The 26,986-nt window shown below is 39.7% G+C and overlaps 2 protein-coding genes across 3 annotated transcripts; both read right to left on the reverse strand.

The window, feature by feature from the left end:
- Positions 1 to 6,295: 6,295 nt before the first annotated feature.
- Positions 6,296 to 13,396, reverse strand: LOC135479626 (uncharacterized). Of its 2 annotated transcripts, XM_064759517.1 has the most exons (6): positions 13,325 to 13,396; positions 12,158 to 12,380; positions 11,475 to 11,520; positions 7,994 to 8,175; positions 6,888 to 7,063; positions 6,296 to 6,409 (listed from the first exon to the last, which is right to left on the reverse strand). In XM_064759517.1, exons 2-6 carry the CDS (start codon positions 12,363 to 12,365, stop codon positions 6,353 to 6,355), a joined length of 669 nt encoding a protein of 222 aa, XP_064615587.1. In that variant the 5' UTR covers positions 12,366 to 12,380; positions 13,325 to 13,396; the 3' UTR covers positions 6,296 to 6,352. The 2 variants fall into 2 exon arrangements, with proteins under 2 accessions (XP_064615587.1, XP_064615585.1); XM_064759515.1 differs by lacking the exon at positions 13,325 to 13,396 and having other exon boundaries at positions 12,158 to 12,382.
- A 9,924-nt stretch (positions 13,397 to 23,320) lies between these two features.
- LOC135479894 (uncharacterized) lies at positions 23,321 to 26,775 on the reverse strand. The gene is made up of 7 exons (XM_064759799.1): positions 26,766 to 26,775; positions 26,137 to 26,349; positions 25,794 to 25,836; positions 25,222 to 25,403; positions 24,647 to 24,813; positions 24,336 to 24,406; positions 23,321 to 23,416 (listed from the first exon to the last, which is right to left on the reverse strand). Exons 2-6 carry the CDS (start codon positions 26,342 to 26,344, stop codon positions 24,350 to 24,352), a joined length of 657 nt encoding a protein of 218 aa, XP_064615869.1. The 5' UTR covers positions 26,345 to 26,349; positions 26,766 to 26,775; the 3' UTR covers positions 23,321 to 23,416; positions 24,336 to 24,349.
- Positions 26,776 to 26,986: the final 211 nt, after the last annotated feature.

Here is a 26,986-nt window from a genome sequence, read left to right on the forward strand (position 1 = left end):
GCGATTTGTGTATCGTCAATTTCTACAAGTTGCATTCAAATGTGAGAAGTGTTCAGATAATGTGATTTGTTGAATGTTACAATCGCATGGAACCTCATATCTCCTCTCTCCATTCGACTTGTCGATTAAGCAATTCACATACTGTGAACGCAACTTAACTTTAGTAAGAACACTCCATTTGAACTTAATTTCCAGCTGCTTATTCGTAATTCCGGGAGCTGTTACGTATACTGACCGTGGTTTAAAGGCAAGCTGCCATACTCCTCACACTTTGTGTTGCTTCAACCATTCATATCCGAAATAGTAATAATTGAATTTTTTTTATATTAAAAAGGTCACATAGGTCTTTGTTGGCATGAATATATATATACATATGTTTTTTTTTTCCAAATGTCATTTACATATTTGTTTTCTTATCGTACTTATCATTGTTTTTCCTGTGGGCATAAGTAGCCTTTGGCTAATGTTAATTTTTCGTAACCAGCTGACGTTAAATAAAGACTCGACATTGAGGCTTGAGATTTGGAAAATGGAGGACCCGTATGGGCTTTTTCAAGTCTAACCTCATCACTGGTGTCCCTTATCGGAACTATTTAATCAGCATTCATCAATACAATTGCAGGCCTCCGTGGCTCAGTTGTTTAGTGCGCTAACGTATCGTAATGGCCCAGGAGCCTCTCACCAATGCGGTCGTTGTGAGTTCAAGTCTAGTACATGCTGGCTTCCTCTTCGGCCGTAGATGGGAAGGTCTTCTGGCAACCTGCAGATGGTCGTGAGTTTCCCCCCGGTCTCTTCACGGTTTCCTCTCACCATAATTCTGGTCGCCGTCGTATAAGTGAAATATTCTTGAGTACGGCGTAAAACACCAGTGAAATAAATAAATCAACAAAATTGCTTCAAGTGTTGGCTAAAATGTTTTCAATATTTTATGTAAAGAGAATGCATGTGCACAAAGTAATTTTAGAAACAAATGTTAAGATAGAGGGGGATTTTGTATTTTCTGACATCACTGACATAACCTCTTGCCTCATTATCATGAATCCAGTGGTCTTGGCGTTGTTCAAGATTTCTGTGGAAAAATTGCTAGTGGTGCCAATGATGTAAAGAGAACACAGAGGGCGGCGCATGTGCTGTAAGGAGTATGGTAAGATGCCAAACTGCAACCACGAGGTACACGATGTGTGGGTTCAATCCCGGCTATGGGCAGAAACTTTGTACATGTACATGTAGATTCACCCTCTCTCATTTTTCTTGCTCATGCTTTACTGTCCGTGTTGTGTGTGTGTGTGTTCTGGGGAAGGGTGTGTGTTCTGGGGAAGGGAGGGTGTTCTGGGGAAGGGAGGGGGGGGGGGTAATCTTGAAAGGTACAAACTAGTCTATTGATATCATAGTACAACCTATGCAGTCTTGCCGTCGTTAAACACCACCTGTCTTCCATTCATACACAGGGAAGGTGGGTGAGTCTAAATGTACTTGTAATATGTGGGAATGTTTGTCCATAACTTGCAGCTGTTGGGTTTTTTTCCCCCGGATACTCCAGTTTCTTCTGAATGCTCAATAAATTTTTGTTGGTTTGAATCAGACAAAATCAAGTAAATAAGATAAGCATCCGAAAAATGGTAACTTTTTTCCCCACTTTTAAACATGACTTCGAAAGTTTTTAAAAATTAAACAAGAAATATCAACGCTGATTAATATCGGCGCAGATAATTGCCACCGCGGGTAAATAATAAGACGTGTAAATTCTGACGATGCCGAATTCTACTTGCTGCTGTCGAATGCTGGCATGATTGCATGTAGGCCTCAGTTCCCACGTTCGGATACCACTCTTAAAACGTAAAAGGGCCGATAATTGATAGACCCATGTTCTAAAGACAGTAAAACATCAGTTTCCCGAAAGAATATATAAGAAATAATATACAAATAGCAAATAAAGCTGGTGATAAGTATAAGAGAAGCAGTCTAGCAATTATCTTTTGGTTTCAAGTGTCATACTTGTCATTTTCTAATTAAATTTTTTTTGGATGTTACATTTCGATATCTTTTATATTTTTCCATATGCGTATTCAGTTGTACGCCGCTCACTGAAATGTTATACCTACGCCAAAATCAAGCTGAAATAGGGGATAACTCTTGACCTAGAGTTTTCATTCGTAAAATACACTGCGGTAAGTACACGACTATGTGTTGTCGTGTTGTACGCTTACCTGTAAACGTCCGTGCTTGTGTAGTTTGACCCAAAACGATCAGCAGGATAGTTGTAGGAATTGACACTCCAAAGTCCATTTTCGATTTTCATCCGATTTACAAGGTTTAGAAACATATTCGTGTGTATTTGTAAATGCATGCTTTATAGACCACACAAATAAAGGGATGCTTTCTGTTAAACCACATGACTAATAAATGATGTTAATTGGATAGAAATGTATCCGCTAAAAGCATATATAAGAGAGTGATCAAATATTTGGAATCCAATGAAACAAACAAAATAAATCAAATATTTTGGCGGAATTATCATTCTGGTATATGAGTGGAAGTACATGGCACACGAAATCGATCCTTTGTTAACGTAAACATAAACGAACAAAGGGTGCTGTGCTTGATCCTTTGTAACTGAGGGTCGATTTTATATTGCACGAACTGGATTGTCAATGCTGTGTTCTGTCCATTTTCAACGACTGACAAAATGTCCACATAATAGCAACTGGAAATAAAGGCAATGTCATCTCTCACAGGAAGACTTTTGCACTCGCTACAGAAAAAACGAATAGCAAAGTGGATCCAACAATAGCCGCGATGGTTGTATAAAGATGGGTAAGCTAAACTGGTCATACAAAACCGGTGGTATAGCTGACGGACGTTTTGTCTTGGGGCATCGATTGATTGTACCTCTTTACAACAATTCTTAATTTTGTACCTTTGTCTTTCAATCGATATGACACACGAGTTGAGATTCATAAGTCGGGCTTATCCAAAAAGATTATCGATTTCCCCTCTCCCATTGCTTGTGGGGAGATAGCAAAATTAAGATGGAAGTGAAGAAATGAGGAAGGAAGACATGTACTATCTCTTTTACATATATGATTTTAAGACATGCATATGACGGATTTTCGTGTTCGGCTAGGAAACTCAAAGCCAAGCTTTCCATCAAATTTCGCCATTTTTTGGAAATCATGATGTTTTGATGTATCAGTTTACAACAGCACAATGTAGTTTATGTTCGTTTTTACTCGTATATGTTTTGGTAGGATTACTAATCCTTTGACGTACCATGTTGCCATGGAAACATCATATTATTCGTGGAATCGACCCCCATATAGCACATTTGGTAGAGCGTCCGCTTCGGGAACGGTAGATCCCGGGTCAATCCTGGGTCGAGTCACACCTAAGACTGGAAAAGAGGAAGTTGTAATTTCCTCGCTTGGCGTTCAGCATGAAAGGGATTGTGCAACGACTGGTTGACCCGTCTGATGGCTCAGGCGGGGCGGATTCGATATAGCATCTCAGTGAAGCATCACTAGATAAAAGAGTGGTGGAAATCCATCCTGCGAATTGTTGCACGCTGCATGTACTCTAAGGATTCCTTCGTTGTCATTTGACTGAAAAAATGTTATTTATTTATTTATTTGATTGGTGTTTTTACGCCGTATTCAAGAATATTTTACTTATACGACGGCGGCCAGCATTCGCAGGATGCTGAAAGACCTTCCCATTGGTGAGAGGCTCCTGGGTCAGCAGCGCTAGCGCGCTAACCAACTGACCACGGAGGACCCGAAAATTGTTAGTACGACGTTAAACCCCAAGCACTCACTCAATCACTCTTAGTTTGTGGCATTAAATCGTTGTCTCGCGGAATTAGTATGATGATTAGTCTAAATTGTCTGAGAAAAAAATAAAGAAAACGAATGTCGACTAAAAGTGATAAAATGTATGTGTGTGTAACTGAACCATACGATATGACGTTTACTCTGCTCAACAATAATGTGAAAAGAGAAATCGAACTACTTTCTTTATCAGTGTTTAAAGGAAGTACACGTCAGATGAGAGAATATTGCTCGTATCTTTGCCTTCATATACTTAAGTGTTCATGTAGCGGTTAATTTCTCGTCTTTAATAATTCAGTCAAACATGTATATATAACGGCGAGCTTTCGTCCCCAAAATCTGAATCATATATGTACATGAAGCGATGAGTTTGTCGTCCCAAAGAACTCAGTCAAACATATACATGCAGCGGCGAGTTTATCGTCCTAAAGAACTCAGTCAACACATGTACATATGAGAGTGGTTGAATTTCTCGTCCCTAAGTACTCAGTCAGAAATGTGCATATAGCGATGAGTTTCTTGTGTACTCACTCGTTCATATAACATGTTCTTATCTGAGTATTCAGTTGCACATGAAGCTGTGGATGATCATAGGGTTTCCCACGTGCTCTGCCCGTTTTCCTTAGGACGAAAACGGGCAGAGCACGTGGGAAACCCATGAGAAACGATGTGTGCGTTCCATAACACTGGCGGCCGTCATAAAGTGAAATGTTCTTGAGTACAGCGTAAAACATCAGTGAAATAATATATAAATAAATCCGTCACGATGTAGCGAAGGCATTTTTGTCTCTGAGTATTCCGTCACACATGTAGTGGTGAGGTTTCTTATCCCTAAGTATTCAGTCACACATGTGCGGTGAGGTTTCACACCTGTAAGTATTCAGTCACACATGTACGGTGAGGTTCTCATCTCTAAGTACTCAGTCACACATACAGTGGTGAGGTTTCTCATCTTTAAGTATTCAGTACGTTGAGTTTTCTCATCTTGAGTATACAGTCACACCTATAGTGGGTGATGTTTCTCATCTCTAAGTATTCAGTCACACATGTACGGTGAAGTTTCTCATCTCTAAGTATTCCGTCACGCATGTACGGTAAGGTTTCTAATCTGCATGTATCCAGGGACATCTGTAGCGCTGAGATTTCTCGTCTCCAAATATTCACTCAACATGTAGCGGCGATGTTTCCTCCCATCTCGTATTGATTCAAAGATATAGGGGTGACTTTTCTCATCTTTAAATATTCAGGTCACACATGTAGCATTGAATTTTCTCATTTCTCTGCGGGAGACACTATGAGAGAAGATATGTCAAAACGATGAAGATTTCGGAAAAACCGATTATTTTATTAAATATCTTTTATTCATGACTGTACAAACACCCTTTTACGCGGATAGGATCTTGTTTTTGATATGCACACCTGTAAAACAAAAAAAAGATAAATTATGAAGATGTGTTAACTTCTTATGCTCAGGTAGTCATTATGGTAGATATGGCAATTAATTACCCTCTACTAAGGATTTGTCGGAGTCAACACGAACCTGTGGTTAGGGACATTCCAAAAGTTGTCATGGAAGGACGCAGTTTAGCTAGTAATGAAAGTACACTCTATTTAACACTAACCAAACATACAATGACCAACTTTTTTTTAGAAATTTCTGATTTAAGATTTGCCCCAATAAAACAATGGTACATCATTCGCGATGGGTAAATTTAGCTCTCAGAACAGAATTAAGTACATTAAGTTTTTGTAAACCTCGCCGCTTTTAACAAACCAGCGATATTTGATGTGCTAGGTAGCTCAACAACTCAATTTTCAGTCTGGAAATTTTACAAGGCTTTGGGATGCGCCATGTCCAAACAACCGTAAACCACATGTCCCGTCACTCGTACCCCACACATATATAGTCTGAAGGTAAACCAGGGCTTTTTGTAAGGAAAACGGAAACAGCTGCTTTGTGGGTTTATAGATATAAATGGCGCCTAATTGATCCAAAGTGATAACATGGCGGCGCTTCCCATTGTCTCAATTTGTGCGATTTTGTTTACTTTGAACTGCGATACCTCGGTTATGCACCGTCAAAGACAAAACGCTATGCTTTTTACATTACTTAATGTGGGGATACTACTTCATCGATGCACATGCGCATTTAGTCTGAAATGCTTTTTGCCTGTTCTTTCAATACCCTTTTCGATAGACCGAGTCTGTCCGTTAATGCACTATCGCCTACACCGTCTGCATAAATCTGGACCTTTTTATCGTGTGTTCCTGTGGAACAGATTTGGTCATTCTTACTCATTGCTGAAGCAAAATATTTATCGAATTTATTCATTTATCTATTTATTTATTTGATTGGTGTTTTACGCCGTACTCAAGAATATTTCACTTATACAACGGTGGCCAGCATTATGGTGGGGGGAAACCGGGCACAGCCTTGGGGAAACCCACGACCATCCGCAGGTTGATGCCAGACCTTCCCACGTACTTCCGGAGAGTATTTGTTAAAATACATTATATATACTTACATCTTATCCCAAAAGGCTGAGAACCTTGCTCTCGAGATCTGTTACGATGCCAGAGAGAGCCTAAAATCACGATCGGTCAAAGAAAAGTTACTTCTTGTCGTCCAATTGAAAACCCCTGGCCAATACAAACTTTACCACAAGGTGTTCATTAGAGAAATATGACTTCAAAAACATAATTAATTAATCTGAGAAACATGGTGAAGGGGCTACATATCCATATGCAATGGTGGATCTGGACCAACTGCTTGCGTAGCCTTGACATTAAATGCCAAGAATCGTAACCACTGCCCCTTCCCCACCTCTCAACACACGTAGGGACATACACACATTGTAGTCTTTCTTGAGAAACTTTTAGTTCAGTCTTATACAGCCCCTAAAACAGTTATTTCGTGGTTGACCCTGATTGCTTTTGTAGCGTGACCCTGTGGTATGGTTGTTCCCGTCTACACCGTGTTGATATTGCTGTTGTATATCTTACCGTGTTTCGCAGAGAAGACACTACCCCCACATATTTACAGAAGTATTTGCTAAAACTTACAGTTTTGAGTGGAGCAGCCACCTGCTGGATAAGGTTTTGCAGGCCCTGGCCGAAAGTGTGGGCGGTCTCAGCCAGGCCTCTCTTGCTCTCGCCGTGGTGGATAATCTCGTTGAACAAATCCACCCCCTCGCCAAGGACCCTTTCGCCCAAAACGTCCAGGAAGTTGTTGTGTCCCTCTAATGTCAATTAACAAACGTACACTTAAAGATTTAATCTGTTAATTTTGACAGAGGGACAAATTATTCTGTTAGGCCATATGTTCTATTAATTCAACATAAAGATTTTATTAAACTAACAGAGAATTATGTTGAATACAACACTGTATTAAGTTATAATGTAGAATATATTCTAGCATCACGTAAACTTTGTGTTAAAATTAACACATTAATGTTTTGAGTGTATATGTACATGTAATGCATGTATATACATAGATAATATTGGCTTTGGTACCACTTCCGTTACGCTCACAAGATACTCAGTGATAATGCATGTAACATTTCACTACTCCACACCTGATGCTAGATAACAGAATTTTTTTCAAATTAAAAGTTATTCATTTTTTTTGTCTTCATACCTATCAGTATTATCGCGATTTGGGTTTTTACACTTTCCGAGCCATAGTGACCACTAATAATTGTAATTAACATGATTAACTGCATTTTTCTTCACCTTATTCGAGTTAAGCCATGGTGCTAAGTGGGCGTGTAGCTTGCTCCTATTTATGTATTTACATGAACAGTTAGAATAAAAACCCTGACTGAGGTAAACTGACAAGAGGCCGTATTTCACCGATTACGTGTGACCATTTTCTAGCTATCACACTGTCGTCGCTGCTCTGGTTTATCTCTCTATGTTATACCTTTTTAAATATATCGTCGTAAAATAATTCTTGTGTCAGGCATCTAATCCCCAGCATCTTTCTTTAATCTTTCATATTGTCCGAACTCAGTGTAACCCCATACCCATTAAGTTAAAGACACACTGTCCTCGGAAATTCCTGGTAATTCAAGAAAAGTCCGAACGATCTTTAGACGGTTGAAGTCTTCTTGGCATGTTGGGTTAATTTTAGATCTGGTATCTGTACTGAACAAAGGGAGATAACTTACCGACGATTTTCTTGACCTCGTCGATCAGACCGGAAACGGGTTTGACGTCATTGACCACATGATCAATCTCCTGCTGAATTGCCTCCAAGGTGTGTTTGTAGACGGTCTCCAGGGTGGATCCCGTGTCTTTAAGATACTGCTCGGCGTTGGTGACGAATTTGCCAATTTTGTCAACGACTTCACTGAAAAGACCAGGTGAAGACTTCAAACGTTAGTGTGACTAACAACAATTGGATGCCTGGACAAATGGGTGCATGTTTTGCAATACAAATACTTCAAAATAAGACGTTACGACACCATAGTGATGTCGCATGGTGACATGATTTCGTCGCTTAACGGTACTCTAGGTATAATCTGACAAATTTAACACCGAGTGATATCCGGTGGATTTTCTAAATCATGTTTTAGGCTGGTTTGGGTTCCAAATATTAAAAATATATAGCTTTTTTTGTGGCAAGCTTTCCCAGATACAGATATGCACAGATATGTTGAAGGATCACAAGTAGTGTCGTGACTCAACGACAATCCATTCCCTTCGCTACTTCTTCCTGATTTACATCGCTTCTTGCAACAAATACCCTGTCTATGCCTTTGTTTTGGTTATACCAAAATGTTCCAGGATGGCCCAACATCATTTCTGCGGAGACTTAAATAATAATAATTATTATTAATTACTCATTATATATCAAACAAAGACACAGAAGCCGCGTTCAGTGGGACTAAATTTGAACAAGATCACCAAAGGGTCCTCTTGTGACAGTTGTGACAGAGATGTAAAGCCAGTTGTAAAAGAGTTGTTTTGAAAGAGAATCAAGTTGTGACAGAGATGTGAAGCCATTTGTGACGGAGCCGTTGTGTCAGAGGATCTAGTTGTGACAGATTTGTAAAGCCAGTTGTGACAGAGCTGTTGTGACGGAGTATCCAGTTGTGACAGACATGACTTGTAAAGTCAGTTTTGACAGAGTTGTTATGACAGAGAACCCAGTTGTGACACAGATGTAAAACCAGTTTTGACAGAGTTGTTATGACAGAGAACCCAGTTGTGACACAGATGTAAAACCAGTTTTGACAGAGTTGTTGTGACAGAGAACAAAGTTGTGACACAGATGTAAAACCAGTTTTGACAGAGTTGTTGTGACAGAAAACCCAGGTGTGACACAGATGTAAAACCAGTTTTGACAGAGTTGTTGTGACAGAAAACCCAGGTGTGACACAGATGTAAAACCAGTTTTGACAGAGTTGTTGTGACAGAAAACCCAGGTGTGACACAGATGTAAAACCAGTTTTGACAGAGTTGTTGTGACAGAGAACCCAGTTGTGACATAGATGTAAAACCAGTTTTGACAGACTTGTTGTGACAGAAAACCCAGGTGTGATACAGATGTAAAACCAGTTTTGACAGAGTTGTTGTGACAGAAAACCCAGGTGTGACACAGATGTAAAACCAGTTTTGACAGAGTTGTTGTGACAGAGAACAAAGTTGTGACACAGATGTAAAACCAGTTTTGACAGAGTTGTTGTGACAGAAAACCCAGTTGTGACACAGACGTAAAACCAGTTTTGACAGAGTTGTTGTGACAGAAAACCCAGGTGTGACACAGATGTAAAACCAGTTTTGACAGAGTTGTTGTGACAGAGAACCCAGTTGTGACACAGATGTAAAACCAGTTTTGACAGAGTTGTTGTGACAGAAAACCCAGTTGTGACACAGATGTAAAACCAGTTTTGACAGAGTTGTTGTGACAGAAAACCCAGGTGTGACACAGATGTAAAACCAGTTGTGACAGAGTAGTTGTGACAGAGAATCATGTTGTGACGGGAATGTAAAGCCAGTTGTTGTGACAGAGAATCCAGTTGTGACGGCGTTGTGAAATCTGTTTTGACAGAGTTGTTGTGACAGAGAATCCAGTTGTGACGGCGTTGTGAAGTCTGTTTTGACAGAGTTGTTGTGACAGAGAATCCAGTTGAGAAAGAGTATCTAGCTATGACAGAGATGGCATGTAAAGTCAGTTGTGGCAGAGTTGTTGTGACAGAGTATCCAGCTGTGACAGAGACGTGAAAGGAGTTGTGTGAGAGCTGTTGTGACGGCGTTGTGAAGCCAGTTATTACAGAGTTGTTGTGACAGAGTATCCAGTTGTGGAACAGATGTACAGCCAGATGTAAAGCAAATTAAGACACATCTGTTGTGAAAGAGTATCCGGTTGTGACAGAGATGTAAAGCTAGTTGTGACGGAGTAAGTGTGACAGAGAATCCATTTGTGACGGAGATGTAAACCCACTTGTGACAGAGATGTTGTGATGGGGGACCTAGTTGTCACAGCGTTGTAAAGCCAGTTGTGACAGAGTTATTGTGACAGAGTATCCAGTTGTGACAGAGATGTAAAGCTAGTTGTGACAGAGTAAGTGTGACAGAGAATCCAGTAGTGACAGTGTTATTGTGACAGAGTATCCAGTTGTAACAGAGATGTAAAGAGACAGACTTGTTGTGACAGAGTATCCAGTTGTGATAGAGATGTAAAACCAGTTGTGACAGAGTTGTTGTGACAGAGTGTCCAGTTGTGATAGAGATGTAAAACCAGTTGTGACAGAGTTGTTGTGACAGAGTATCCAGTTGTGATAGAGATGTAAAACCAGTTGTGACAGAGTTGTTGTGACAGAGTATCCAGTTGTGATAGAGATGTAAAACCAGTTGTGACAGAGTTGTTGTGACAGAGTGTCCAGTTGTGATAGAGATGTAAAACCAGTTGTGACAGAGTTGTTGTGACAGAGTATCCAGTTGTGATAGAGATGTAAAACCAGTTGTGACAGAGTTGTTGTGACAGAGTGTCCAGTTGTGATAGAGATGTAAAACCAGTTGTGACAGAGTTGTTGTGACAGAGTGTCCAGTTGTGATAGAGATGTAAAACCAGTTGTGACAGAGTTGTTGTGACAGAGTGTCCAGTTGTGATAGAGATGTAAAACCAGTTGTGACAGAGTTGTTGTGACAGAGTATCCAGTTGTGATAGAGATGTAAAACCAGTTGTGACAGAGTTGTTGTGACAGAGTGTCCAGTTGTGATAGAGATGTAAAACCAGTTGTGACAGAGTTGTTGTGACAGAGTGTCCAGTTGTGATAGAGATGTAAAACCAGTTGTGATAGAGTTGCTGTGACAGAGTATCCAATTGAGATAGAGATGTAAAACCAGTCGTGACAGAGTTTTGTGCTAGAGTATCCAGTTGTGATAGAGATATGAAACCAGTTGTGATAGAGTTATGACAGAGTATTCAGCTGAGACAGAGTATTCTGCTGTGACGGAGTATCCAGTTGTGATAGAATTCTTGTGACAGAGTTCTTGTGACACAGAATCCAGTTGTGACAGAGTATCCGGGAAGTGCGAACTTCACCCGACAAGTTACATAACGGACGGCCTTAAACAAAGCTTGATGCGAAATCAATGTAATCGATATAATGGAAGAATGAAAACAAGGTAATCATCGCTTACCCGAGGTCTCTTTTGCCGGCAGCACCCCCAAGATGCGTCAACAGATCTGTAGAATAAATGGTTCAGTTTTTGTTTATTCAGATAGTTTAACAGTTTGATAGGAAGCTTCTTCTCGTTTTTGATTCTAACACTACATGTATTTTTGTTGACACTTATTAGGCACATAGGCATAAATTTGGTTCCTCAAAGCAAACGTGTGTCAAAGTATGAGCCAGGATGGAACAAGCAGTGAAACATTACATGTGTTTCGTATTTAACCACATTTCAATAACCGTGCCAAGCTATTTACTGTGTAAACATGCCACACATTTCACTTTTACATTTATTGACTTTCTACACTAAAAAACAACATGTATCAAGACTTCAAAGTCGTAGCTACATGGATGCTTTGGCAATTGATTAAACCTAGGCCTCCTTCATACGAGGTGGACGCTATAACAACTTGGCCATCGAGGGAAAACCTGTATTGTACAACGCGGAAATATGCTTTCTGGTTCTACAGACACCAAAACAGTACATTTCTAGCTTTTGATAAAATGTGTGAATCCACGGTGATCCTATACAGACTTTTGTGCATTTGCATTTATGTAAGAATCTCCTATGGGTGTAATGCGTGTCATTTAACTTTCTGCTTATAGTTTGGTTTGGTTAAATCGGTACGTAATATACGTTCGTCTATTTACCAGAAGCCGCTGTAGTGAGCAGTTGTGTGCCTGCCTTCTCTAACGTTTGGAGGAGAGAATTGGCAACTGGTTCAGCCACATGCAGAAGGTCCTTGCCGACCGCACCCAACTCAGTGCCCAGGTTGTGGAAAAGGTCCGCGACCTCTTTTAGGAAAGCCTGGGACCCCCCGAGGAGAGCGAACACGGTGAGAAGGGCAAAGATCTTCATGATTCCTGGAACAGACTGAAAGAGAAATTGTCCAGGGAATTTAACATTTACTCGTGTATTAGTGTGCAACACGGCATTTCGAGGCGTCTTAAAATTGTAAATAACATCACTACACCTTTATACCTAGTTCTGTTTAAGCCTAGATGGTGGGGGCGTGTACGTGTATGTTGCTTGTTTTTAAACATATACATGAACAAACAGAGTAAAATCCTTTCTGAAGTAAACTGACTGGTGGTCGTACTTCGCCGTTTACGTGTACTCAATTGTCCACTATCGTACTGTCGTCACTGCGTTGGTTTTAATCTATTTGCTGTGGTCTTTTATATCATGATCAGAACAGTACAAGCTACTTGAACTCAGCAGTGCGAGATGGTTTTCTGAAGTTTTATCTGTTTATTTAACTGACTGCTTGTTTGACGCCACATGAAGGCGATTGTTCTTATACGATGGTAGTCAACTTCACGGATGGAGAAAACCGGAAAAACCACCAAACTTTGGTAAGTTACTGACGAACTTGCCCACATGTGACGTGCTGACATGCACGCCATATTAGCGGTAGAGAAGTGTTCTTTAAAAAAACTTTAAACATATTTCGCCACCAACACAACACACACAGTGAGAGAGACTGGATGTACATATTCCTAGTTTGAGCTGGGTTTGAAATAGACCTATTTTGTGCACAGACCTTTTTAACAGGAGCACTTGGCGGTAGGCTACGTTTCCCATCTCAGTTGGGACGAAACGTAATGGTTCCTCGCACTGTTTCGGAAACTTTTGTTCCAAACCGATTTGAGCGTTATTATTTGGGAAGTCTTATCTTAAAATTATAACATACATGCTTCCGTCTGGCGTTTTAACAACAATCAAATAAGTAACTAAAGTGACAGTTTTACAAAACCCAAGTGGCATTGTGCTCAAAGTGCGCATTGGGTTTGACAAGCGAGAATCTTTTTTCTTACCTGGAAGATGATCAGCAGAACTAGTGATAGTTATCTTCGCCTTATGTCAGAGTTATATACCAGTTAGATATGAGAACCAGGTGGCATGTCTCATGAGATACCGACTTCTTGACGCTGACTATCAACGTGTCGTGATTCACCTTTGACTGGCTCCTGACACATATCGCACAAGGTATACGAGACACCACAAAATACAGTACGATACCTACATAGCAAGTTGGCGGAACGATGATTAGTTTTCCATCGCTGTAGGAAATTGGATTGCCTATCTTCTCTATTTCGTGAGACATATATTCCATATGTGCTTAGGTGACCGGTGGTTATCTCTTTAACTGATTATCATTCGAAAACATGGTTCAAATAAGGCTTTGAACCTTGCCTTAGAGGGCACAATATATTTTAGATATGTTCTGAATAATTATTGCTGTGTAGAAGAACACATACCCAAAACTTGTGCACTAATACAGTTTGGTCTAAAAGCAAAAGTAAAAAGTGAGACGCTAATTATTGGTGACGATCTGTGAGTTTGGATTGTTTGGTTAACTCAGTCTGTGGGATTTCGACGGACGAATTTGTGTATGTATTTTGTTGTATGGCTTTGAATACTGATTTCACTTAGTCGCCTACAACATGCCTTGTGTCTTTCCTACATCATTGGAAACTGTTGACTGCTTCTCTTTGTATGATTCCGTCCTGCATTTGAACTTTATATACTTTCTCAGTTCTTTGTTTATTGGCGTTAAACGTCGTGTTTGGCCTTGCGGTTATTGACTGGGAACGTCCTTTTTGGTTGACGGCTGGTACCTGAGGCCTTGTGGTTAGCGCGCTAACACACAATAACTCAAGAGCTTCTCATCAGTGTGGTCGCTGGAGCTCAAGCTTAGCTCATGCTGGCTTCTCAACTTCGTACCTGGGAAGGTCTATCAGCAACCTGCGGATGTATCTGCCAGAATTCTTCCCACCACAAGCTCGAAACAGTTGTATAAGTGAAATATTCATGGGTACGGCTTAAAGCACCAATTGAACACATAAAAGTTACACCAATGGGATGCATAAAAAAGTTGCACCCAATTCGATACATAAATAAATTACAACAATTGGATACATAAATAAATTACAACAATTGGATACATAAAAAAATTATACCAATTGGATACCTAAATAAATTATAACAATTGGATGCCTAAATAAATTACACCAATTGGATACATAAATAAATTACACCAATTGGATACCTAAATAAATTACACCAACTGGATTCCTAAATAAATTACACCAATTGGATACATAAATAAATTATACCAATTAGATACATAAATAAATTACACCCAATTGGATATATAAATAAATTACAATAATTGGATACATAAATAAATTACAACAATTGGATACATAAATAAATTACACGAATTGGATGCATAAATAAATTACACCAATTGGATACCTAAATGAATTACAACAATTGGATACATAAATAAATTACACCAATTGGATACATAAATGAATTACAACAATTGGATACCTAAATAAATTACACCAATTCGATACCTAAATAAATTACACCAATTCGATACCTAAATAAATTACAACAATTGGATGCATAAATAAATTACACCAATTCGATACCTAAATAAACTACAGCAATTGGATACATAAATAAATTAAAAATAGGGCAAAAAGTCCAGAAACTACCCTATCCAAATTCTTGGTTTAACGCCGTTATTGCACTTCTCAGCTGATGTACTAGAGGTAATAGCAATACCATTGATTGGAGCTCACCATCAATCGCCATGGCAGTTGTACCACAGTTACTACATGTAGTAGTGCCACTATGCCTGGATGGCTGTAGGCTTTGTTTAGATTCCTGCTTTACTTAGGAATTGAACAATCTCAAATCCTGTCTCCGTAGTTTCCTAGAATCTATGCGTCAAAACTTTGTGACATGCGTATAGCCGCTTGTCAACCAATATGGAGGGCGTCTGTCAAACTTTCACAAAAATAATTTAGACCAGACGAAGGATGGAGAAAATGGGAAGGTGAATGTTTATGGACTGGCGAAGTGTCCTTCGGGAAAGCAGTATCATTTGTGCATCTGGAAGACGGCAAAATGTTTTGGTTGGTTGGCTTGGTATCAGGTATATGTCATCAAGACATCACTGTGATTTTCCATTTGCAAGACTATGTATGTAACCATTAATGACTTTCCGCTACAAAATTGTACATACCATGTAAAATGTATGACAAGGCGGTGTTCAAACCAGCAGGTCGTGTATCCTTCATCAGGATTGAAACCGTCTGAAACCCGAGCCGAACTAGTTACATGCACTATTAGAAATGAACACTGAACCTGAATATTCATGTGTTCCTCTGTTGTCCTAAGTGGGAAGGTCCGGCAGCAACCTGCGGCTAATCGTGGTTTTCTTCCGGGCTCTGTCCGTTTTTCTCCCACCATAATGCTTACCGTCGTGTTTTAAGAGAAATATTGTTGAGTACGATGTGAAACACCAAACGAATAAATGAATAAATAAATAAATAAATAAATAAATAAATAAATAAATAAATAGTCATGTTCCAACAACCGTTGCCCTAAGTCCCCTTAGCAGTCCATATTACATTATTAAAACTAATACAATTGCGGAGAAGTATACTTAGCGAGTCGAAGGCAACAAGGCAAGTGGTGTTAGGTTTTGTTTTTATTAAAATACCCATGTTGTACATTGATGCAGATGTAGATCTTTGGCATTTCTTGACATAACCAACCCGGGTTTGGCCTGTCGATGTTAAAATATAAATCACTGTTAACACATTTAATGGGTGACGTTAACAGCATTTGATTACTAGACGTTACAGAACAGAGCAAGTGAACCACATCAAGTGAAATCTTTTGACTTTATATCTTTGACTTTTACAAAATAATATATACTGTTTTAATTTTTGTACATATCACACGACCATTAAGGAATGGCACGCAAACATTATGTATAACAGCACAGTACCTAATATTCTGTAGGCCTTGGACCGTACTCAGTTCAGACTGTCATACATGTACCCATATGACGGAGCTATGGGTTATGGAAGTAGGAAGCCCGACAGAGGTTGTGGGTTACCACCTCATTCCTTGGGTATTTTTTTAAAGATAAAAGTCTCGTGATTTGGAACGACAGCCTTACCAACAAGAGTTGGATTTGAACTCACGGCCCTAGAATGAGGTATCATATTAGGTCATTCTAATAACTCGGACACTTACCAAGGACTATGATCACAGCGTCTATCCCAAGAGGCTGAGGACGTTGGTCTCCAGTTTTGTGACGATGTCACCGAGGGCCTGATGGCAGAAGATTTATAATTGTTGATTTTATGTGCAATAAATAACGAAACGGACTAACAGAAACGAAATCGCATACAGACAAATGGCGCAGAGAAAACACACTATAAGAACGATTTTCACAGACACCCAAACGTTAGAAAGTGATATCTTCAGACTCATTGCAAATTATAATAAGCTGACAAAGCTGCAATTGGTAATGTAAGAAGGTAAATTGTTCCCTGACCGAAGTACCAAAGACCAACGAGTCAGTAAATGTTCAGTTCCGGTATTAGGATAATAACATTCAATTCATTTTTTGGGGATTGTCTTTATTGCCACACTCAAGGATTTTCGCAAATACGATGGCGGTAGTTTTTTATGGGGAGTAGGGGAGAGAAGACCGCGGTGCCTGGTTACTGACGAGCTTTCCATGTGTGACAAACACCATATTGGTGAAAGTCAAGTGATCTTTCATGACTGTTAGACTGTGCAAACCTTCACCTGCAGTAAGACTCTCTAAGTATTTTGCTGCTGGGAGAAGACATGAGAATCGTCGAGGTACAGGTGCAAATTAAGCAGTGTAATATGTAAATTTATTTTTACTCTGTGGGCCGTTTCTTTTTTTTTTTCAAGTTTCGTTGCCTTCCGTTTCACGTCATTCCATCACCGTTTCAACCGTTTAGTACCTCGTTCTTTGCACCAGAACGGAAATGGGAATATTGGGCGTATATTTTACATATTCAGTGCCATAGTAACAGTTGTTGTTGTTGTACTTACGCTCTTCAGTGGGGCGGCCACCTGCTGGAGAAGGTCCTTCAGACCCTGGCCGAAGGTGTGGGCGGTTTCGGCGAGATCTCGCTTGGGGTGCATGATGTCACCGAACATCTTCATCGCCTCCTCCTCGGCCTTGCTGACCAGGCTGTTCACAAACTCGTTGTGTCCGCCTGTAAAAGAAAACGACGACCTACATAAGTTCGATAAACCCAGGTTGTTAAAGGTGCAGTTAGAATTAAGTAAGACTTGTACGTTATCCTACTTCATAGCGAACAAAATATAAAATCACGGAATGAAAATGTTCTAGGTTTTGTTTTTGAACAACTGGCGTTTGTTTACACATTTTTGTACTTTAATTAGGAGATTTGCTCTATCAAGACACAGTTCTTTCTATAAGGGCTTTTTATACATTTCGAAAAGACTGTCCGGTTTCGTACTATTCAGTTAAGGTCAAAATAGAGTTATTGTGTCTACCTTTTCCAGTGCACTAACAACTCGGATGTCAGCTCAACTGAGAATACGTCAGACGTTACTGGTCAGGAATACTGGTACGAATAATAGATTACAAAGCTTAGGCCCGAATGACCTTGAGTAAGAAAGGTTCTTCATTAACAGGTCATCTTTGTTCCTGAATTATCATTCATTGTATAAACATACATTTCATATACACCTTCCACACCGATGAATGAATACTAAGTATCAGATTCAAACATAGTACGATGATCTATTTATTTGTGGCTGAAACATTACGCCGTATTTTATAATATTTCACTTATACGACGGCGCCAGCGTTAAGGTGGAAGGAAACCAAAAACCTACCACACTCCGCAAGTTGGTGGCAGACCTTTACACGTACGGCCGGAAAGGAAGCCAACTTAAGCTGAACTTGAACTCACAGCGACCGAATTGGTAGGAGGATGATGGTCCATTGCGCCGTGCAGGAGTGTTAACCTCTTGTATGGGGCCCCTCATAATCTGAAAGTTTACTAATGATGCATATGTAAATAAAAACTTACTGACGGCGGATTTAACCTCATCAACGAGTTTCTCAAGGGGCTTGGCGTTGGTCATCACGCTGTTGACCTCATCGTGGATTTTGGCAATTGTTCCCTTGAAAGCTCCCTCCAGAAGAGCGCCGGTAGTCTTCAGGTATTCCTCGCCCTTTGTCACGAAGCTGCCGATTTGAGAAACGACCTCACTGAAAGAGAGAAACTGAAAAGTCAGAATCTTGTGGTTGTGCTACACATTAAAGCCAACTCGCTGCTAAGATTCTTTATGAAAGATCTGGAAAAATATTTCGAACAAAATCAGGAGTTTCTATTCCATCCTATTGTCTGCGTAATGATTTGAACACTATACGGCTGGAAATATGCACATTTGACAAAAACTGCGTCCTACTCGGCAACTGTCAATTTATAATACGTTTGAGGACTTAGGCAACATGGATTAGTGTTTTTGAAGATGAAAATTTTCACACATCATTGTACATGACTTTCCACTAGGGCTGTGTTTCTATAATGAATGGAAGATGGGGAAAAGTGCAAACAATCCTTGTGTGGTTCAAATTTAGGATGGATCTTTTACGGTTGAACACAGATGTAGTCATTCTTTTTATTTTATGACAGATGTTAGGTGTGCTGAAAGCCAGAAAGTTACATTTGTTCTTTCAGGAGTTTAAAAAAGTAAATCAGTGTTGTATATCAGGTGGACTAACAATGCGAGAAAAGGGCATTCTCGTTTTAGTTACACATGTATTGGCTAAAAAGAGAAAACTAGGCGTCCAATGAAATTAAACGTAGAGTATGGTGAATATGTTCTTTTTGAATGTCGTCGCTTCTAGCAAATGTTCTCTAGGTTAGGAATTTCAGATCGAAATTTAACACAATGATATTATAGATGATCACAGATGGCATCAATGTGAAAAGAAATTGTCTTACCCGAGATCTCTCTTTCCAGCACCACCAAGGTGAGAGAGAAGATCTGATAAGACAGAAACAAAAACAAATGAAAAGTTATTTCCTAAAACGTAATTGATCAAACGTGTGTTGAAAAGATGATTAGATCCTCACTGAATTTGCAATATTTTATTTCGATTGTTATTTTGCGCCTTACTCAAGAATATTTCACATGTATGACGGTGGGATTGTGCAGATTCCGAACATGAAAACTGGAATGTTGTAATTAGGAACAAGGAACCTTTGCTTTGCTTAGATCATATGAAAGGTGAGGATCACAACACATTAGTACAGAACCTTTCCCCCTTCTCTGAAGGATATTTAGCTACGAACAAATAGAGCAGTACGATCGTACCAGAAGCAGCAGTTGTCAGGAGTTGGGTGCCAGCCTTCTCCAAGGTCTGCAGGAGAGAATTGGCCACCGGTTCAGCGACGTGGACCAGATCTTTACCGACGGCTCCAAGCTCCTGTCCAAGGTTGTGGAACAGGTTGGAAACCTCAGAGAGGAAAGCGTTGCTACCTCCTACGAGGGCAATGATGGTGATGACGGCAAAAATCTTCATGGTTCCTCTAAGAATTGGACATAAATACAAAGATCAAAAAAGGTTTTATTTCCGACAATGACAAACATCATACAACAAAAACACTCGTTAAAATTGTTTCATTGGTGCAAATGAAAAGTAATATCTAGGTAAGATCAGCGAAGGTAATATTTCAAACTACGTAGAAGCGTTTCGGAAGAATTCATGTTCCAATTTATATCTTTGCCTGCATGACTTGTCCTTTATAAATACCGTATATGTGTTAGAGGAAATTGGGTGCAAAGATTTGTTTGGAACCGTACAAGAGAACTTACCTGGGCAAATTTAACGATCAGCTGAACAAGTGACAAGCTAAACTTGCTGGCGGGAGGTTTTATAGGTGAAATGCCACTGACCACAGATGTCACGTTCTCATCTGTGGCTTTAGTTGATTGGTCAAAAGATCGTGACCTTCCCGTCAGCGAGATTCATTGGCCACATCGTCGTGACTTGAGGTTGACCTGGCTAATTGGGCAGGGGTGTGTTTTGAACAGATGTTCACCTTAGCGTGATTTCATTTATGTACTGTCACAAACGAAGTGGTGTACGAAAACTTCGCCATAAACGTCATAACCTATACATTCACACGACTGGGTTTTGCTATCGAGACCCCTAGGAAAGGTGAAGCAGGTAAATGTTTTTTTCAAATTTTCTGCCAAGACGTGAAATGAATCGTGAATCCTGGCGATCGAAATCCAAGCATCATAACAGTGCCCCTGGGACACAGCTTTCTCGGTGGGGAAGGACCATTTCATTTGTAACAATGGCAAAACAATGGCCTATTACAAATCATGCAAAAACAAATCTATGGAGTTATTATGTACGACAATAACGTTCTTCGTTCAATAGACCATTTTCCCATTCATCTTATTTTTACTTTCCTGGTTTTTTTTCGGCCTATTTGTAGCTATCTTCATTACTCAAGTTAGAACTGACGGAAAAGCACTTTATTCGTCTGCATTTTAATATAACCGTATATGCTCGATGAAACCCTCGCCATTCAAATCCCAAAATTATTTATTTATTTACTTGATTGATATTTTACGCTGTAATCAAGAATAATTCATTTATGCAACGGCTGCCAGCCTTATAACCAGAGAAAACAGTATATAGCCCGGGGAAAACCACGGCCATCTGAAGATCGCTGAAGACCTTTCCATATACATATATGTGCCTGACTTCAACTGGAATCTTCGGACACTGTTTGCATAATGTAGTCGGTGAACGGGAATGCCGTCCACTTTACTGATCAATGAAACCGATTATTCATTTGATTGATCTGAAGCCGTACTCAAGATGGTTTCACATTTAGAACGGAGGAAATCGGGGTACCCGAGTTACTCGACATACCCTTTGACCCACAAGGGCTGGGTTGGGGAATATTCCCAAAGCTGGTCGAGTGCGACAAACCGAGAACGGCCTTCTGATAGGATAAATAGGTGTCAATGCATTGTAGATTAACAGGGCGTCTAGAGCTCCTTCGTATTTTTATCGCGGCAAAAGCGCAATTGTACCATCCTAAAACTGGCGTCAAGCACCGATGAAATGTCTGAGTATAAAGCTTGAAACAAAGTTAATTTGTGAAACAAAGTGAAATTTTCGGAAATGATGTTTCCAGCTTTGCTAATATTCTGCATTCAAAATGCATCCATGTGCACATGAAGTGCTACAATTTCAATCGTCAAATGGACACTGAATCGAACTATTTTAATCACAAACACCGATAACCGATAAGATCATTATAGACATACGACATAGAGAGTAAAACCAGAGTAGTGACGACAGTGTAATACCTAGCGAATGGTCACGCGTAACCGATAAAACTGCATTCACGTTGAAATACGGCCTCTTGTCAGTTTACATCAGTCAGGGTTTTATTCTAAATACTCCTGTAAATGCATAAATAGTAGCAATTTACTCGCCGCCTAACAGTATGGCTTAAAAAAAGCAAAAAAGTATGCAGGGATGTTAATCGCAAATTATTATGATTTAATGATCTTTCATTGGAAATATACTTCATGTAGGAGTTCTTGTCTTTAGTTGTGTCGGCGGAGTTTCAAAAAATCTCAAAAATTAGCATTCATTACTGCAGCATTCAGTACGAGTAAGATCAAGGAAAGTAACTGATCAACGTAATGGATTCAGAGGACAAGTTGGTGATCCCGCAATGCTGGAAAGTGCTAAAATGTTACTGTCAGCATTGAGTTGAGAGTCAGTGTGCTGTTGATGTTATCGGTTCATAAACAGGCTATAGACCTGCATGGTAAATGATAGAATTGTATTTATTTATTTAATTGTTTATTTATATTATTGATGTTTTACTCAGTATTCAAGAATATTTCACTTATACAACGATGCCAGGTAGGAAACCGCAGTATGCTTGGAGGAAAACCCACGACCATCCGCAGTAGCTAACAGAGCATATCACACATTCGATTGTAAAGGAAGCCAGCATGAGCTGGACTTGAACCCAAAGCGAGACCGCAATAGTGAGATTGGGTGGTCAGGTTTATGGACAATCTTAAGAGCAGGAGCAGAGCACCGTATTTAATTTGGTTCATTAGAATCATTTATTTTGTTACCACTTGTTACCACTTATAATGATTGGTAACTAACGGTATATTTGAGAATTTATTTATTTGATGTTTAGTTAAGTATTAGTTCGCTTATACGATCGCCGCCTGCAATATGGCCGGAGGAAATCGAGCAGATCATGGGGGACCCCCAAGGCCATCCGCAGGTTGTTGGCATACCTTCCCACGTACGACTCATAATCGAACAGGTTTTACTTATACGTAGTGCAATTCCACCAATATCTTGCAAATCTCACAATGTAAGTCCGCAATCAAACCAGAGAGCCTTGGATTTGAACACACGCCCTTAATGACCAAAAGTTTTATGTTATGTTTGGTAGAATCCGTTAGTCCTCTCAGCTATTCTCGGAAAGCTCGCACAGCCTTGCGTTACTTGTCATAGAACAGATAAAACTTCCCGATCTAGCAACATACATACGTCTGCTGCCAACTCTGATTTATATGGTGACTCGCAACAGCAAAAATATCAGTCACCATATTTAACTCTACTGTTTTGGCTTTTTTCTGGGCCCGTGGGCAAATAATTGCGCGTGGAGAAATTGGTGTGATACAAGAAGAATTTCATTCGGCAAGTCATACAGAGGCTAGCCAATAAAATTTCTCACATGAATTGTGTGCTGCTGTTGCTGTTAGAGTATTTTTAATCGGCACACAATCCGAAGAACGCCATGTTGATAACGAGGGACAGACGAGATAGTACGGGACTAGAGTTAACTAGAGAAATATTCCGATTGCTAGATGACTCCTGTCTGATATAACATGTCATATGAGCAGAAACAACGTTCTTGGTGTTAACTTTTTTTTATTATTAAAAACCCGCTTTGTACATAGATACAAAAATGGAAGTTCAGGGTTTCTTATCGCCATCACCCGGCTTTGGTCTGTGGATTTAAAAAAAAACAACAAATAAACAACATGCCATGACACGAATATTTCAAATAAACAATCGTAAAAAGGATAAAACCTACATTGATGCATAAGGACGCTGTCTTTCTTTAGTAAACACAGGTGAGAGGAGTTAAAAAATTTCGTTTTAACGTATTTTAACTGAAGTGCATCACATCGGCGTGACTTGTCGTGTAGTCAGATGTAAATTGTATATTATACATCTATAACTAAATGTAAAGTCTAAATTCTCCACAAGTAAAATTGTAATGTATGTAGAATATTATGTTATCTATTATATTTACTTTTTTTTGCACTGTATTTATTCATAATGAAACAAGACGGTGGTCATGTTTTGAAGGTGTAACCAATTGGGTATAGATTAAGGAGAAAAGTGTCACGTGATCTGTGACATTTCGCAGCGTACGACTGAATAATCTGAGGTCGTCAACGAAGTTTTTAAGAATGTCCAAGAAAATAGCTTCAATTATTTTCTTGATATTTTAAAAACTGAGAAAAATGCGTTCTTTGATTCTATGGTAGTATGTTGACGTCACATCCATTTTTTTGGCCTGAAAGAGTTCGTTTTAAGGTCCATTTGGTGAATGCACCTACATCTCAATACGCATATGCATTTTGAATGATGCAATCCAACAGTCCATCAGTGTATTAATTGGCAAAACCCTGCTGTCACTGATCCCAATATGGTCGAAGAAGGCCACAGTAAAAGTCCAAGATACAATTGCATTTTTCTAGGTCGAACTACATGCACTTTCCTCGACAGTGTTTAATGATATCTGATCTGAAATATACTTTTCTTTGGTGTTCTTTGTCTGTAATATGCATGTTTTAGTGTTTTGGTAAAGTAAGGTGCTACAATAACTATGGAGAGATAACACTGACAAGGGCACTTACTCACGAATCAGCATCTAACCCAAAAGGCTGAGGACGTTGGTCTCCAGCTTTGTGACGATGTCGCCGAGGGCCTGGTGGATGGAAATGTGAAACAGTTAATCATATGTACAGTAATACACATCATAAGACCTCCGTTAGAAGAGAATTGGTTCGATAAACTATATCGTGCGTGTATTGGAAATAAAACCAGAATGATTTGTTTTTAAATGAAGCGAGTGCAATATGCAAATTGATTTTTACGCTCTGCACTCCAGTGGTCAGTTACGCCATGTTCAACACTTTAGTGGACTAGTAACAGTTGTTGTACTTACGCTCTTCAGTGGGGCGGCCACCTGCTGGAGAAGGTCCTTCAGGCCCTGGCCGAAGGTGTGGGCGGTTTCAGCGAGATCTCTCTTGGGGTGCATGATGTCACCGAACATCTTCATTGCCTCCTCCTCGGCCTTGCTGACCAGGTTGTTCACAAACTCGTTGTGTCCGCCTGAAATGGGAACGATTTCGGGTTGGTTAATTCAGATGGAACGACTGTGTGAATCCTTGTACATGCATCAGTTTGACCCCAACACACAACAAACTGGATTTTCAGTCCCTAATAAAGTTTTTACTGTCCTCGAAATATAGTAACAAGAGGTTGCTGGCTCACACAGAATATTGGTAATCATGAACGTACATGGTGTCAAGCTGTAAGTATGACTATATTCAATGTAAAGCATTTAAGGGTCAATAGTTCTGCTCCATAATCACGCATAATATTATTCAGGTAGCTTCAAGTTTGTGTAGTAACGGAATATGAGTATTCGCACCGTCGTATAAGTGAAATATTCCTGAGTAGATGTAGCTGTATGGATATGATCCCTGAGTACGACGTATGGATATGAGATGAACTTACTGACGGCGGCCTTGACCTCATCAACCAGTTTCTCAAGGGGCTTAGCGTTGGTCATTACGCTGTTGATCTCGTCGTGGACCTTGGCGATTGTTCCCTTGAAAGCTCCTTCCAGAAGAGTGCCGGTAGTCTTCAGGTATTCCTCGCCCTTTGTCACGAAGCTGCCGATCTTAGAAATGACTTCACTGAAAGAAGAAACTGAAGAGTAACATTCTTGCGACTGTGGTAGGGCTAAGTACTAACCAGTGTTAACCTGTTAACCGTTCAAGTCAGAAACTTTTTGTTATCTACGCTTTATTGTAAACTAGAAATGTCTGCCTTTGCACATGGACAACTATTAATTTATTCATTTATTTCATGTTTTTTGGCGTATGAATATTGGATTTGACTATGTATTATTCCAATTTTCTCTGAATCTCTTGGACTTTGTCACTTAGATTGTAAATGTAGGCGTTTTGAAAACATTAGTTGGCAACGACTACCACGTCAGAAAATTTAGATGAAAATATAAATGAATTTCAGTGGCATTTCTTATCTTCGCTGATAATACGGACAAAAACAAGAATAACTCTTACCCGAGATCTCTCTTTCCAGCGCCACCAAGATGAGACAGAAGATCTGATTGAAAAATAATGAACAGAAAACAAAACGAAATCACAAAGGGCTTTGATATTTGCTAGCACGACAATTGTAAAGAACTGTGATGATAAGATAATTAAGACACGGGAATTATATTCTACGACGGTGGTGACATAATCTTGAAAATGGGGGACGTGGGGGCAGCAATCAAGAGCGGGGAACTATCGTTTTGCTTAGAACATGTGGAAAGTCAGAATCCTTTAGTCAACCACGTCTCCCTCCGTTATGGTAATTAACACGGATGTTTGACTCGGAACAACAAGAGGAGTACGATCGTACCAGAAGCAGCAGTTGTCAGGAGTTGGGTGCCAGCCTTCTCCAAGGTCTGCAGGAGAGAATTGGCCACTGGCTCAGCGACGTGGACCAGATCTTTACCGACGGCTCCAAGCTCCTGTCCAAGGTTGTGGAACAGGTTGGAAACCTCAGAGAGGAAAGCGTTGCTACCTCCTACGAGGGCAATGATGGTGATGACGGCAAAAATCTTCATGGCTTCTGAATGAAATAGACAAAACGTACCGAGATATTCGATAAAATCACGAGGACATGTAGGGAGGCCTCCGGGATTTACATCTTAAAACAAGAATTGCAACAGTCTAAACAGTGAATTGCAATTTGTACTGAATTGCAGTGAAAAATATAATCTGTCGTGGATACTCCGGTTTTACTCTCCATACTGTATGTCTTTGATATTACCACGCTTTCACGCCTTAACATAAACAGCTCCTTGGCATTTAACTCTAACTGAAGGTAGATATTTTGGTTTTCAGGTATTTTTAGGCATGATTTAGGAATCTTTTTGAATTGGTATCAAACGTACAATGCAAAACAGTACACAAAATGGTCGCACGATAGAATAGATATTGATATAACCGCTTGTGCAAACCTTACATAAATATAAATCTACTTACCGTGGCAAGTTTGACGATCAGCTGAACAAGTGACAAACTGAACTTGGTTTGCCGGATTTTTATAGGTAAAAGTCGACTGATCACAGGTGTCACACTCTCAGTTTAGATTTGATCTGATTGGTCAAAAGATCGTGACCGTAATGTTCAGGTTTTGCCATTGGACACAGTACCGTGACCTGAAGTTGAACTAATTCATTAGACTGGAAAGCTCATGTACGTTA

Source organism: Liolophura sinensis, chromosome 12 (genome assembly GCF_032854445.1).
Source record: "Liolophura sinensis isolate JHLJ2023 chromosome 12, CUHK_Ljap_v2, whole genome shotgun sequence".
In the NCBI taxonomy this organism is placed as follows: domain Eukaryota; kingdom Metazoa; phylum Mollusca; class Polyplacophora; order Chitonida; family Chitonidae; genus Liolophura; species Liolophura sinensis.

Excerpts from the sequence above, each read along its gene's own strand:
- LOC135479626 (XM_064759517.1), bottom strand. The coding sequence starts at position 12,365 with ATGAAGATCTTTGCCCTTCTCACCGTGTTCGCTCTCCTCGGGGGGTCC. Across the intron at positions 11,521-12,157 it reads GCTCACTACAGCGGCTTCTG|ATCTGTTGACGCATCTTGGG; the intron begins GTAAATAGACGA and ends TTTATTCTACAG. Across the intron at positions 6,410-6,887 it reads TGGCTGCTCCACTCAAAACT|GCTCTCTCTGGCATCGTAAC; the intron begins GTAAGTTTTAGC and ends TCGTGATTTTAG.
- LOC135479894 (XM_064759799.1), bottom strand. The coding sequence starts at position 26,344 with ATGAAGATTTTTGCCGTCATCACCATCATTGCCCTCGTAGGAGGTAGC. Across the intron at positions 25,404-25,793 it reads GCTGGAAAGAGAGATCTCGG|TGAAGTCATTTCTAAGATCG; the intron begins GTAAGAGTTATT and ends TTCTTCTTTCAG. Across the intron at positions 24,407-24,646 it reads TGGCCGCCCCACTGAAGAGC|GCCCTCGGCGACATCGTCAC; the intron begins GTAAGTACAACA and ends TCCATCCACCAG.